The 15,552-nt window shown below is 40.3% G+C and overlaps 1 protein-coding gene across 1 annotated transcript in view; it reads right to left on the bottom strand.

Annotated features, from left to right (window-relative positions):
- Positions 1 to 15,552, bottom strand: part of GNS (glucosamine (N-acetyl)-6-sulfatase) — a 49,067-nt gene that overhangs the window by 20,230 nt on the left and 13,285 nt on the right. The window contains exons 5-9 of the mRNA XM_070409800.1: positions 15,395 to 15,493; positions 12,545 to 12,712; positions 10,912 to 10,994; positions 9,371 to 9,489; positions 7,111 to 7,214 (exon numbers count right to left, since the gene is read on the bottom strand). Of these exons, the coding sequence (XP_070265901.1) occupies positions 7,111 to 7,214; positions 9,371 to 9,489; positions 10,912 to 10,994; positions 12,545 to 12,712; positions 15,395 to 15,493 (573 nt within the window). The remainder of the gene's footprint in view (positions 1 to 7,110; positions 7,215 to 9,370; positions 9,490 to 10,911; positions 10,995 to 12,544; positions 12,713 to 15,394; positions 15,494 to 15,552) is intronic.

Here is a 15,552-nt window from a genome sequence, read left to right as displayed (position 1 = left end):
TAAAGAGCTTCACAAGAAGAAAAAGCTAAAGGAGTTCATTACTACCATTACATGAAATGCTAAAGGGTCTTCTTCAAAAAGAAGAAAGAAAAAAAAGAATCCTATATAATAAAAGAGAAACATGTAAATTGACCGTCCCTTTGCTATGCTCACCAGCCAATCAGGGTGAATATGCAATTAACCCAACAAGGATGGGGGGTTAATTTGCATACATAGGGGCCAGGCGGAGAGAAGCGGGAGAGCCGGCAGCTTGGGGGGCTGTGGCTCCCTCCGTCGCTCCCAGCGTGGGGAGCACCAGGAATTCTGGGAATAGTTCTGATGGCAGCCCCAGGACCAGAAACGGAAGCCCAGAGCACGGGGAGCACCAGGAATGCTGGGAATCGTAGTTCTGGTGGCAGGCGGATCTCCTAGACCAGTGGTCAGCAAACCGTGGCTTGCGAGCCACATGCAGCTCTTTGGCCCCTTGAGTGTGGCTCTTCCACAAAATACCACGTGCGGGTGCGCACGTACAGTGCGATTGAAACTTCGTGGCCCATGTGCAGAAGTGAGTTTTCAGCCTGGGTGAGTCTATTTTGAAGAAGTAGCATTAGAAGAAGTGGGGGGTGTCGGTCGGTCGGGCGACGGGAGACGCGGTGCAAGCGGGCTGTGGGATACGCAGCGCGGGGGGAGGCGTGCACGATTCATGCAGGAGTTGAGTGAGCCAGTCAGTCAGCAGTCTCATTGTGCAGTGGTTAGTGCTAGTTGCGTCTGCAAATCGCATGCGGGTGACAAAAGTACCTACTCGAAGCATAAAGTTACCTGTATTTTTCCAACCAGCTACAAATCCTACAGGCATTTTTGTCATCAATTTCTTTATTTTTTAAATACATTTTATTGGTTTTTTGCAGAGAGGAAGGGAGAGGGATAGAGAGTTAGAAACACTGATGAGAGAGAAGCATCGATCAGCTGCCTCCTGCACACCTGCCATTGGGGATGTGCCTGCAACCAAGGTACATGCCCTTGACCGGAATCGAACCCGGGACTCTTCAGTCCCCAGGCTGACGCTCTATCCAGTGAGCCAAACCGGCTAGGGCTCAATTTAAGAATTGTAATTATTTTGTGTTGGTGGCTTTATTATTATAAAATGAAACTTATCTGCTTAGAGGGGTTTAAATGCCTAACCTTGCTAAATAACTTCTCTCACTTACTGTTTATTTCCTTCCTTAGCACTCATGACAACTGCAATTATTTGATGTGACTATTTATTTATTTAAAGTTGATCTTCCTCACTAGAATGTAAGTTCCAGAAGGATGTCATGTTATCTCCAGCCTTAGACACATAATAGGCATTCCATAAATATATTAGTGTATTGAACTCATGTTGTTAATACTAAGTACTCAATCCAAAATTATTAATTAAGTTAATAACAATGTACCTACCTATATAGTTTAAGTTTAAAAAATTTGGCTCTCAAAAGACATTTCAATCATTGTACTGTTGATATTTGGCTCTGTTGACTAATGAGTTTGCCGACCACTGTCCTAGACACTAGAGCAAAGTGATCCTGGAGCAAGTTACTGTTGCGGGTGGGGGATTGAGGGAAAGCAAAGATGAGAGACATAAGTAAAATCAGAGTGTCTAGGAAAAATTAAAGGGAAGATATCCTAAAACTTCCAGGAAATCTCCACCAATGAAGCAAAGAAAAAAAAAAAGCCTCTATTATTCTGTGAGCAACAAACCAAACTGGGTTGGGGGTCTCAGACAATTCACTCATATGATTGCAAAGACAGACAGAAACTCCCGGATTGGAGAGGGCTCCCCTGAGGGCTCCCAGATTGGAGAGGGTGCAGGTCGGGCTGAGGGACCCCCGCACCCCCAGGGAACACCCCCCCCACCCGCCGTGCACGAATCTTCGTGCACCAGGCCCCTAGTATGAACAACAAAATTGCAATAAATATATTTCTATCACCAATTTAATCTAAAAATAAAAATAAACGAACAAGCAGAACAGAAACAGACTCATAGATACAGAGAATATTTTGACGGTTGCCAGATGGAAGGGGGTTTGGGGCAATGGATGAAAAAGGCAAAGGGATTTAAAAGTACAAATTAGTCATAGCCCATGAACACAGACAATAAGACAGGTGAAGGCATGTGGTGGGGTGGGAGATGCGTGGAGGAGGGCAAAGGGAGAAAATGGGGGACATCTGTAATACTCTCAACAAAATTTTAAAAAGGCACATTTAAAAAAGGTACATTTTAGATCATATGAATTTAATAAATGGAATATACATTTTTCTCAAGTGCACATGGAACATTTCCTAGGACAGGCCACATGATGAGGCACAAAAGAAGTCTCAAATTTAAGAAGACTGAAATTCTATCAAGCATCTCCTCTGATCATAACAGTATGAAACTGTAAATCAATTATAAGAAAAAAAAACTGGAACAAACACATGAAGGGTAAACAACATGCTACTAAACACTCAATGTGTTAATAAAGAAATCAAGGAGGAAATTAAAAGATACCCTGAGATAAATGAAAATGGAAACACAATGGTCCAAAAATCTATGGGACACAGCTGAAGCAGTTCTGAGAGAAAATTCATAGCCATACAGGCCTACCTCAAGAAACAAAAAACATTTCACGTAAACAATATAATTTTATACCTAAAGGAACAAGAAAAAAAAAAAAAAGCAAAGCCCAAAGTTAGTAGAAGGTAGGATATAACAAGGATCAGAAACAAATTAGAGACAAAAAAAATAATAAGGATCAATAAACTAAGAGCTAATTCTTTGAAAAGATAAACATTGATAAATCTTTAATCAGATTCATTAAGAAAAAAAGAGGGCCCAAATAAATAACATCCAAAATGAATGAGAAATGACACAAGTGGTATCACATAAATACAAAGGATAAGAAAACACTACAAACAATTATATGCCAACAAATTGGACAACTTCAAAGAAATGGATAAATGCTTGAAATATAACCTTCCAAGTCTGAATCAGGAATAAATAGAAAATCTGAATGGACCAATTACTAATAATGAAATTGAATCTATAATCAAAAAATTCCCAACAAACAAAAGTCCTGGACCAGTCAGCTTCAGAGGTGAATTTTACTGAACATTCAAAGAATTAACACCTACCTTTATCAAACTATTCCAAAATATTAAAGAGAGGAAAGTTCCCAAACTCATTCAAGGCCAGCAGTACCCTTATACTAAAACCAGACAAAGACACAACAACAAAAAAAGAAAATTATAGGCCATTATCCCTGATGAACATAGATGTAAAAATCCTTAACAAAATATTAGCAATCAAATTCAGCAATACATTAAAAAAATCATACACCATGATCAAGTGGGGTTTATTTCCAAGGATGCAAGGTTGGGTCAATATCCACAAATCAATTAACATGACATACCACATGCACAAAATAAAGAATAAAAATTGGCCCTAACTGGTTTGGCTCAGTGGATAGAGTGTCGGCCTGCGGACTGAAAGGTCCCAGGTTCGATTCCGGTCAAGGGCATGTACCTTGGTTGCAGGCACACCCCCAGTAGGAGGTGTGCAGGAGGCACTAATCAATGTTTCTCTCTCATCGATGTTTCTAGCTCTCTATCCCTCTCCCTACCTCTCTGTAAAAAATCAATAAAATATATTAAAAAAAAAAAGAATAAAAATCATATAATCAAAGACAAAATGAAAGAGAAAAATTATATAATCATATCAATAGATACAGAAAAAGCATTTGAAAAAATCCAACACCAATCTATATATCTATATATCTATATATCTATATATATATATATATATATATATATATATATATATGAGGCTAAAATGCAAAGTGTCCCCTCGGGAGTTCAACCGGGAGAACTTGAGTTCGATTGCTCACTACGACGTGCACTGACCACCAAGGCAGAACTAAGGCAGGCCCTGGCCAGCAGCTGAAAGGCCCCAACTGGCCCTGATCACCAGCTAGGCCCAGGGACCCTACCCATGCACAATTTCGTGCACTGGGCCTCTAGTTTATGATAAAAACTTTCAGCATAATGGAGATAAAGGGAATATACCTGATTATAAAGACCGTATATGAGAAACCCACAACTGACATCACATTCAACAATGAAAAGATCGCCGAAACCAGTTTGGCTCAGTGGATAGAGCGTCGGCCTGCGGACTGAAGGGTCCCAGGTTCGATTCCGGTCAAGGGCATGTACCTGGCTTGCGGGCACATCCCCAGTGGGGGGTGTGCAGGAGGCAGCTGATCGATGTTTCTCTCCCATCGATGTTTCTGACTATCTCTCTCCCTTCCTCTCTGTGAAAAATCAATAAAATATATTTAAAAAAAAAAAAAAAAAAAACAATGAAAAGATTAAAGCTTTTTCTCCAAGATCAGGAATAAGACAAGGATACGCAGCAATCTGACATGATAAAGAAATAAAAGGCATCCAAATTGGAAAAGAAGTAAAACTATCACTATTTGCTCATGATATGATATATATAAAAAACCCTGAAGATTCCACCAAAAACTATTAGAATTAATAAATGAATTTAGTAAAGTTGCAGAAAAAATTGTCAGAAATCTATTGCAATTTTATATACTAATACTGAACTATCAGAAAGAGAAGAAAATAATCTCATTTACAATTGGATCAAAAAGAAATGAAAAACTTAACCAAGAAGATAAAAGACCTATACTCTGAAAACTATAATACACTGGTAAGTGGAAGGATATACTGTGCTTGTGGACTGAAAGAATATTGTTTCAATGTCCATGTTACCCAAAGCAAGATTACATGCAATCTCTATCAAAATACCAGTGGCACCTGGCCAGTGTGGCGTAACTGAGCATCCACCTATGAACCCTAAGGTCAATTGGATTCCTGGTCAGGGCACATGCCTTGGTTGTGGGCTCAATCCCCATTAGGGGACGTGTAGGAGGCAGCCGATCAATGATTCTCTCTCATCGTTGATGTTTCTATCTCTCTCTCCCTCTCCCTTTCTCTCTGAAATCAATAAAAACATATTTTAAAAAAATACCAATGTCATTTTTCACTAAAGTAGAACAAATAATCCTAAAAATTTTTTGGAACCACAAAACACCCTGGATAGGCAAAATAATATTGAGAAAGAAGAAAAAAGTTGGAGGTATCACACTACTTTATTTCAAACTATACTACAAGGATATAGTAATCAAAACAATACAGTATTGCTACAAAAACAGACATGTAGATCAAAGGAGAATAGAGACCCCAGGAATAAACCCATGCTTATATGCCCAGTTAGTGTACGACAACGGAGGCAAGAATATACAAGGAGGTAAAATAGTCTCTTCAACAATAAATGATGCTAGGAAAACAGAATAGATACATGCAAAAAATGAAATTAGACCATTTTCTTACACCATATACAAAAATAAACTCAAGATGGATTAGTCTTGTATGTAAGACCTGGAATTATACAACTCCTAGAAGACAAAATGAGTAATGGACTCTTTGACATTGATTTTAGTATATGTCATCTAGGGCAATGTTAAAACAAAATATAAGTAAATGAACTACATCAAACTAAAAAGCCTTTGCACAGTAAGGGAAACCATCAATGAAACAAAAAGGCAACCTACTGAATGTGAAAATATATTTGCAAATGATATATCTGATAAAGGGTTAATATGCAAAATATATAAAGACCTCATACAACTCAACGTCAAAAAGCCAAACAATCCAATTTAAAAATGGGCAGAGGACCTGAACAGGCATTTCTCCGAAGAGAACATACAGATAGCAAACAGACACAAGCAAAGATGCTCAACATCACTAATCATCAGGGAAATGCAAACCAAAACCACAGTGAGATATTACCTCACACCTCTCCGAATGGCTAATATCAGTAAATCAACAAACAAGTGTGGGTGAGGATGTGGAGAAAAGGGAATCTTCCTGCACTGTTGGTGAGATTGTAAACTGGTGCAGCCACTATGGAAAACATATAGAGAGTTTTCAAAAAATGAAACATAGAGCTACCATATGACCCAGCAATCCCATTTCTGGGTATTTATCCAAATAAATTGAAAATAGTAATTTGAAAAGATAAATGCACCCTTATGTTCATTTCAGCATTATTTATAATAGCCAAGATATGGAAGTAGACTAGGCGTCTATCGATAGATGAATAAATAAAGAAGAGGTGGTGAAACAACATGGATGGACCCAGAGGGTATTATGTCAAGTGAAATAAGTCAGACAGAGAAAGACAAGTAATGTCTGACTTTACTTATGTGGTATCTAAAATACAAAATACACAAACCAAAAAAAGAGAAAAGAAACAAATTCATAGATACTGAGAACAAACTGATGGTTGCCAGGTGGGAAGGTGGTGAAGGGAAGGGCGAAAAATGTGAAGGGGATTATGAAATACAAGCTACCAGTTATAAAATTAGTCACAGGTATGTAAAGTACAGAATAGGCAATACAGTCAATAATACTATTATAACTATGTATGGGGCTGGGTAGGTACTAGTCCAGTGATGGCAAACCTTTTGAGCTTGGCATGTCAGCATTTTGAAAAACCCTAACGTAACTCTGGTGCCGTGTCACATATAGAAATTTTTTATATTTGCAACCATAGGAAAACAAAGACTTATATTTTTGATATTTATTTTATATATTTAAATGCCATTTAACAAAGAAAAATCAACCAAAAAAATGAGTTCACGTGTCACCTCTGACATGTGTGTCATAGGTTCACCATCACTGTATTAGTCTTATCTCGTGGTGATCGCTTCAAGGTATACAAACGTCTCATCACGATCTTGTATGCCTGAAATTAATATACACTGTATGTTAACTATAATTTTTAAAGTTTAATATAAGACAAAAGTTATTCATGCTGATGTTATATATAATGTACATGTATGTGTATATATATGTGCATATATATTTGGGGGGGATACAATTAATAGGGAGTGGTCAGGTGTTTAAAAAAAGTCACTGTTTCCATGGGACACTTACACAATCTTAAATCAATCAGCTTTCATCTCATAGGAGGAGAAATCTAATCAGCCTTATTTTCTCATGCAAGTGCTACCTATAAACAGCATCATCTTGTCAGACACCTACCTTGCTTGTCTGATTTGGTTTGATCCCAGGCCCTCGAACCAACAGTGGAACTTTGATATCAAACTCATACAGCTGCCTTTTGTCTATTGGCAAAGAAAACTGTCCTGAAAACAAAATGCAAAGGGTAAAGATGGAGCCCAGATGGAAGTGTCATGCATATACATTCATTTAGTCAACAAAAACAAAACAACTTTGTTCCTCTAATTATGGTGCTTTAATAGGAGGTTTAAATTTGCCTGGGTCTCATTACTACAAGGCAGGAAACAATGAGTTCATCTTCCTTAAATAAATGCCTAGGGGGACTCCCTGATCCAAGATAGGGCAAATTCAGGAAAAAGAGTGACTGGGAAGTACTGAAACACAAATGCATAATTTATGTCTGATACTCAATCTGATCACAACTGAATGAGATTATTCTGAAAACTGCTAAAGGAACAAAAACATTTATCTGGCCTTTCCTGAATAAACTGCATATCAAAATAACTGAACAGGTGAGGGAAAGTTCTTCTCTGAGGAATTCCAGCTAATAAATGCAAAAGGAAGAAGAGAGTTATAAAGTCAACATTTTACAATTTCTGAGGGAAAAATAAATTTAACCATCAATGGAAGTTTAACCACAAAAGGTTCACAGGACAGGCTGACACCACATGGGCCATCAATCAATATTAGCATCCCTAAAGTGGGGCAACCAGACTCCGAGACATCATGAAGTGATGCAACAGGAAATACACAGCAGCATCACCAAGAAAGCATGCTTGCTGAAAATGTGAATTTCTATTAAGACTCTAGATCTGACTACCAATCTATAGGAAATGCTAAGTATAAATAAACAAGATAAAAGCCAGGATGTCAGATATTCTAAATGAACAAAAGACCAGTTTTTCCAATCAATCAGTGGCAACGACAGCTTTTAGGACACACAAAAGCTAAAGGTAGCATGCAGACTCTAGATCCTGATACATAATAAACTAGTCAGATGCACAATTAAGTGTTGATGTGTGGAATCACAATTTCCAGAGATTCTACAAAACCTTCTAGCTAAAAAAACACACACCAGGGTAGGGTAGGAAGAATTCAAAAGACTGGCCACATGCAACTGAAAACTGAAGCTGGATAATGGGGTTTATTTTATAGTCTCTACTTCAAGTGCTTAAAAATATTCACAATAGCCCTGACCGGTTTGGCTCAGTGGATAGAGCATCGGCCTGCAGACTGAAGGGTCCCAGGTTCGATTCCAGTCAAGGGCATGTACCTTGGTTGCGGGCACATCCCCATTAGGGGGTGTGCAGGAGGCAGCTGATCGGTGTTTCTCTCTCATCGATGTTTCTAACTCTCTATCCCTCTCCCTTCCTCTCTGTAAAAAATCAATAAAATATATTTAAAAAAATATTCACAATAATAGATTAAATGCCCAATCTGTTCTATGCAAGCAAGCCTCAGGTTAATTCCACTCAAGTTTATAAAATTTATAGGTGGGGAAAGAAGAAAATATTGGTTTTTAACCTGCAAAAGGTTCAAGTAGAAAGGATGAAAGTCAAAAACAGGGGGCTTATTCATCCTGCAGGTTTTTTTTTTTTTTATTTTATTTTATATTTTATTGATTTTTTTAAAGAGAGGAAGGGAGAGGGATAGAGAGTTAGAAACATCGATCAGCTGCCTCCTGCACACTCCCCACTGGGAATGTGCCCACAACCAAGGTACATGCCCTTGACCAGAATCAAACCCGGTACCCTTGAGTCCGCAGGCCGACGCTCTATCCACTGAGCCAAACCGGCCAGGGCCATCCTGCAGTTTTAAAAAAACAAAACACACACACACACACACACACAAACCCATACTCACACACACAAAACTAATTTCACAATTTTGCATGAAAGACTCCCCCCCGCACCCAATACAATCTTCTCTTGATCTTCTATGTAAAATGTCTTACCCTTATTTTCTAAAGTCTACTTGTTTTTGAAATCCCGTTCAACTTCTTACCTCCTTCATAAATCCTGCTTCTAACCCATCAAGCTCACTCTGCTCCCGACTCTTGGAATATCACGTAATATAGCATATGACACAGCAAATAATGAAACCGGTCTCTCCATGTGGCAATGAGTGGGCCCTCTGACCAGAGGGGACCTGAGGGCAAGACCTTCCCTCTGGCCTCTAAACTGCTCTACAGGGACCAGAGCTCCCTGCCAGTGATCCTGGCTGGGTGAAAAAGGAAAGGCACCTCCCAAAGGTCTCAGGAATACCTAACCACGCCCCTTACCGGTGTGGTAGCCATTGTCAGAAGTATAAAAGATGTAAGTGTTGTCGAGCTCCCCGATGAACTCCAATCTCTTGACCAGTTTCTCCACAAGGTCATCAACTGAGAGTAGAGTTTGCCACCTGGATGTAAACAGAGGATGTCAGTAGAACCTCAAAGAAAATGGCTCAGGGACACCTGCAAAACCTCAAAACCATTTTCCCCAAAATGGAAGAAATTTCCAAATTTCCTTTCCTCAAATGCCTCATTGCAAAAAAAAAAAAAAAAAAAAAAAGGTTAGAAAAATTTAGAATAGTTACCTCAATCTAAATTGAACTGCTTCCAAAGAAATGAATGAGGCTTTTTATAACTAGTTTTATTACTTATTATCACTGTTGATGAGAGGAGAGACAAGGGCAAGTTGTCAACTCAGCACTGATTAATACAGATTAATTCACATGGACCTGTGCCCCAACAGTGTTTGTGATCTAAACTAGGGGCTGGCAAACTGCAGCCACGCACCAAAGTTTGACCACTGTCTGTTGTTTGCTTTTAATTTGTGATAAAAAACACATAATATAAAATTTACCATCTTAGTGTTTAAGTGTACAGATCAGTAGTATTAAATATATTCACATAGTGAGACAGATTTCCAGAACTTTTTCAGTTTATAAATCTGAAAGGACCCATTAAACAACTTACTGTCTCTTTTTTATATACACATAAAGTTTTATTAGAACACAACCATGCTCATTCATTCACATACTGTCTTGAGCTGCTTTTGCACTCCAACAGCAGAGCTGAGCAGCTGCAACAGAGATCATATAGCCTGCAAGTCTATAGTATTTACTATCTGGCCCTTTACAGAAAAAATTTGCCAACCCTTGGTAATAAGTAATAGATTACAACTTAAGTAATGAATTTTTTGAAAAATTAGAGAATTTCTTGAAAATCACAAACAGCAAAGGTAAATAATTTGCTCTAGTCTAAGCCTTTGGGTTTTATGTAAATATTGGGAGACTGGTCACTAACAAACTGACCTTTTCCTTAGATACAGGAAACTTTTTTAAAAATATATTTTTTTTATTGATTTTAGAGAAGGGAGGAGAGGTAGAAATATCAATGATGAGACAGAATCATTGATCGGCTCCCTCCTGCACACCCCCTGCTGGGGATTCAGCCCTAAACCAGGGCATGTGCCCTGATTGGGAATTGAACCCTGACCTCCTGGTTCATAGGTCAACGCTCAACCACTGAGCCACATTGGCTGGGTGGAAACTTAAAAAGAAAAAGTCAAATGGCTCCAGTTTGCAATGTTTTAACAAGTCATAAAAATAGATTGTTTAATTAGCCTAAGGGTCCAAAGGCCACCTTACACACCCAAATGTAAAGGAATCTGTGCTTCTGAGGCAACAGATGCCCTTCCCACCAAGCAAAGTCTCTCCCATCAACTTGTTACCCTCCAATTTTGGCTCAAATATAACCACATGGTACAGTCCCCTGTTCATAGGCTGATCTGGAGGGTCCTCTAAGACCACCCAGGTTGAGAAAGTAGCAGCTCTTACCTTTTCCTAAATGCATTATCTAAAAACTGTATCGAAGAATTAGTCATTGGAGTCTTGGCTTGCCTAATTAACCAATGCTTGTTCTAAAATTTAAAAGAAAAAAATGTTAACACCAAGTCACCCAGTCAAATAAACTACTATAGTACATAATTAAATTTATAACTCTGAGTATATGCTTTGGGTCTCCTACCCAAACTACAAAAGGGTAAATATTAACTTTACCTTCTTAATTTTGCTTATAAGTCAACATTTTATTGTCCTCTATTTTCTTACCCAAGATATCCATCATCCTAAACTGTTGGGAAAATCCCAAAATAGCAATCTCCTAAAACTTCAAGTCCAAATTTGGAGGGTTCTTCTCATTTTAATAAAAAAGTCAGTTAAAACACACACACACACACACACACACACACACACAAAACATTCACACACACCATTAATTTTCTCCTTCCTCCCTAGTCTTGAAACCCTAGCTATCTCCCAAACTATGATCCTCAAAGTGTTCTTTAGTTAATATGTTTGAGAGATGCTATATAGCATGTCCTCTGACTGGAAATTCATGTTAGAACATGAATCTGAGGAATCCTATAGCAGAGTGACTTATTTAACCTAAAGTTTCTGCACTTACTTGATCATGGGAACTGCTATCAATTTTTTTTGGAACACAGTTTGAGAATGGCTCTCTAGTTTAAAACTTAGCTCACTTAGCTTTCAAATCATACTCAACAAGCACATGCTTGCAATATTCCAGATGATACCACAGATGTTTCTATGTACTTTAGTCCAGCAGTCATCAACCAGTGGTCTGTAGACCACTGTTGGTCCGTGAGGTGCGAAAGGTTGGCGACCGCTGGTTTAAGGAAACCTTTAGAGCAGCAGTTGCCAACAGGTGGTCCACGGACCACTGCTGGTCCGTGAGATTCGAAATGTTGGCGACCACTGCTTTAGTCCATATAGCAGTTGCATGAGCAACGGAAGTTAGCATCTTGCTCACTGTTGGGTCACTAGGCTAGAAAGTGGTAGTGCTGAGTCTAACTCTAAGATTCATTCTTTCCACCACCTCACAAGCAATGAAGATTTCTGGGAAACAGGCATGGGGCAGTAGAGGCATTCTGCATTTGAACTTGTCAATCCCCTGTGCCAAGGGAAGGATAAGTAACTGACACATGAAGCAAATATTTAGGTTGTGGCCCTTAATTATATTCCCTGCCCTGGCTCATTTCTCCATTTTATTTTCCTACCCATCATATCACATTGTGTCACCCCTCTTCTTCCTATGCGTGAGGGCCACCAAAGGAGGCTGCTGCAGGCCCAACTCAGCCTCAAGGGACACATGTCAGCCACTGCCAGGCAGAAGAGAGCCAGCAAAGAGGTTATCAGGAGAGCCTGTAGTCAAGGAAGATGGCATCCTTTAATATTCCCTGTGGACCTCTAGCTGCTCACAGGATGTGTGGCAGGAACCTTATCTGTATTTCTGAAGCAAGTTTATACCACCTATCCTTTTAGGGACAGCTATAATTACCTTGAAACGTCTGGAAAGAAAACCAACTACATGGCTGAAAGGCTTCCTAACAAGTATATTAAATAGTTAACTATATCGAGTATGGCTTAATTCTAGGATTAGGGACACTACCGTTCCATGGATGTTGAAGTTCTTGTTCCTTGGTGCAAAGACATTCTGGAAGGTCTTCTGGTACTGGGGTGCGGCTATCCAAGGCGAGTGAGGCGCTGGAGTGGAGATCATCATGAAGAATGGTTCAAAGTTGGACTTGTAGTCCAGGAAGTCCAACGAGATATTAGCCTGACATACACAAAGATTTGTCATTTCCTACCCTACCCAACAGTTGCAGACTTGATAGATACATGTTCTCTGGTAAACAGAAGGGACAGGGTCATATTAGTTTTTAACAAATCTCAGCACACAACCTGTGTCATAGTCAACCGACCAGCATGCTGTTGGAACAAATATTTGGCTTTTGGGCAATACTTATAATAAAAAATTGAAGAGCACACTATCCTAAGGGGCAGTTAGGTTTTGATGATTTTACATGACCAAAAAAGTATTATAGCCCGGCCAGCATGGCTCCGTGGTTGAATGTCAACCTATGAACCAGGAGGTCACAGTTAAGATTCCTGGGTCAAGGTATATGCCCAGGTTGTGGGCTCGATCCCCAGTGCAGAGGCAGCCGATCAATGATTCTCTCTCATCATCATTGATGTTTCTATCTCTCCCTCTCCCTTGCTCTCTGAAATGAAAAAATATATATTTTTAAAATGTTATGCCTCTCATTGGAAAGAAATAGTAATTTGGCCTTTTTAGTATTAACTTACATTAATGCAGCTTACAGTATATACATCTGATGCCTTAGGGAATCTATATATATAAAAAGCCAGCGACCAGAAAGCCATAACGACCAGAAAGCCATAACAAACAGAGAGACCAGTCGCTATGACGCTCACTGCGGCCAGCGAACCGGCTTGATCAGGAGGTGGGGCCGGCCAGCCAACCTCCCACGGCCCCTCCCCCCAGCCGGCCCTGCCCCTGATCAGCCTCTCCCACCCTGATCAAGGGCAGGGGGCCAGACAATCCCCCCATGGCCCTTCCCCCCTGCCAGCCCCACCTCTGATGGGCCCCCACCACCCTGATCAGCCCACAGCCCTTCCTCCTGCTGGCCCCACCCCTGACTGCCCCCCTACCCCAATAGGGAGTGGGGCCAGCTGGCCAACCTCCTGCAGCCCCTCCCCCCTGGCCGACCCCACCCCTAATGGCCCCCCCACCCCGATCGGCCCACGGCCCCTCCCCCCACTCCAATCAGGGCCAGCAGCCAACCACCCATGGCCCCTCCCCCAGGCCGCTGGCCCTTGATCGACCCCCTTCCCATTTGGAGAAAGGGCCGGCCAGTCCACCACCCACAGCCTCTCCCCATGGCTGGCCCCACCCCCAATCGGCCCCCCACCCTAACTGGGGGCAGGGCCCAGTGGCCAATCACCTGCGGCCCCTCCCCCCAGCCAGCCCGGCCCTGATCAGGCCCTGATTGGGGCCAGGCCAGCCAGATCCCCCCCACCCCTGCATGAATTCGTGCACTGGGCCTCTAGTATAAAAATAAGAGTCAATCTAATTCACAACAGTGGGAAAGGTGGATTAAATTACCTTAATCTTACAAAAATATGTAGATATTGCAAGTTTTGCCAGCTAAACTAGCTAAGCTAAATGAGTAATATTAAACCCAAATAAATCACACCAGGGCTTTAATGTATATGGACTGACATTTTCCATTTGCTTATTTGGAGATACTTTATGAAAATGAAAGCATCCCACATCCATGTCATGTTTTTAATTGTTCTAGTTGATTTATATCTTCATTTAGTCCCAACACTAATCTCAAAAGGCACTGACTGCATCAATTTCCCATCACCACGCTGCCCACCAATTTACCCTTGTCTTGTAAGAAAGCTGTGGTTTCTCCAACATGCCAGGCACACTCCCGCTTGAGTGCCTGAACACTGCTCATTCCTTCTGCCTGTGGCATTCTTTCTCGTGATCTTTATAGCTCACGCTCACCTACATCAGGATTGTGCTTAAATGTTATCTAAGTAATCCCATAATCTGCCTCCTCTCTCTAATCATCTAACAAGACAATAAATGAATGTGTGTGCACATACACACATATGTATAAATAAAATATGCTACTAAAAAGTTACCTCCACAGAATCAAGGACTATGCTTCATTACTGCTGAAAACCCACTATAAGTAATGCTGAAATATTTGGTGACTGAATACCCTAAAAAGGGTTGTCATTAGACAAAAAAAAGAAGTCCCAAATTCACCCACTTTCAGTATTTCTTATATATAACTACACAATGCCTGAACAACTCCCATATATCCCTATCATCCCACCCTCACGATGAAGCTGTCATCTTGTAGCTTGTGAGTAAAACTGGGGTCAAGAGTAGGAACCCTTACAAAGTAAAACCTCAAGTTAAAAAATAAAAATGATGCCAAAACCGGTTTGGCTCAGTGGATAGAGCGTCGGCTTGCGGACTGAAAGGTCCCAGGTTCGATTCCGGTCAAGGGCATGTACCTGGGTTGCGGGCACATCCCCAGTAGGAGATGTGCAGGAGGCAGCTGGTCGATGTTTCTCTCTCATCGATGCTTCTAGCTCTCTATCTCTCTCCCTTCCTCTCTGTGAAAAATCAATAAAATATATTTAAAAAATAAATAAATAAATAAATAAATAAATAAAAATGGGAGGTGGGGGGGAATCTGTTGCCGGAATTTCAAGCACATTAGACCTGAGCCTGGCTATACAAAGAATATACCCTTAGGAGTTTTTAATCAGCTGGAACTATTCTTTGGCAGTTAGATCGAGTTATTATTCATTCACATTACCAAACATGAACAAATATAACTAAAGGTTTTCTAGGCAAAGTCTTTAATCAAATGTTAGCCAAATCTGCCCGGACAGCGCTTCAGTGACTCACCAAAACATCGGTCAGGTAGTCCACACTGTAGTTCTCACCATGCTTCCGTGCCTTGCCGTTGATGGAGAGGGTGTAATTATAGTACTTAGAATTCTTCTCCTATTAAAGCAAGGAAAGTAAAATTTATTATGACATCAGCACACACAGTGAAAGCTGAA

The sequence above is a fragment of the Myotis yumanensis genome, unplaced genomic scaffold (genome assembly GCF_028538775.1).
Source record: "Myotis yumanensis isolate MYYU_CA2020_CCGP unplaced genomic scaffold, mMyoYum1.0.hap1 SCAF_3, whole genome shotgun sequence".
In the NCBI taxonomy this organism is placed as follows: domain Eukaryota; kingdom Metazoa; phylum Chordata; class Mammalia; order Chiroptera; family Vespertilionidae; genus Myotis; species Myotis yumanensis.
This window is presented reverse-complemented; position numbering and strand designations above follow the sequence as displayed.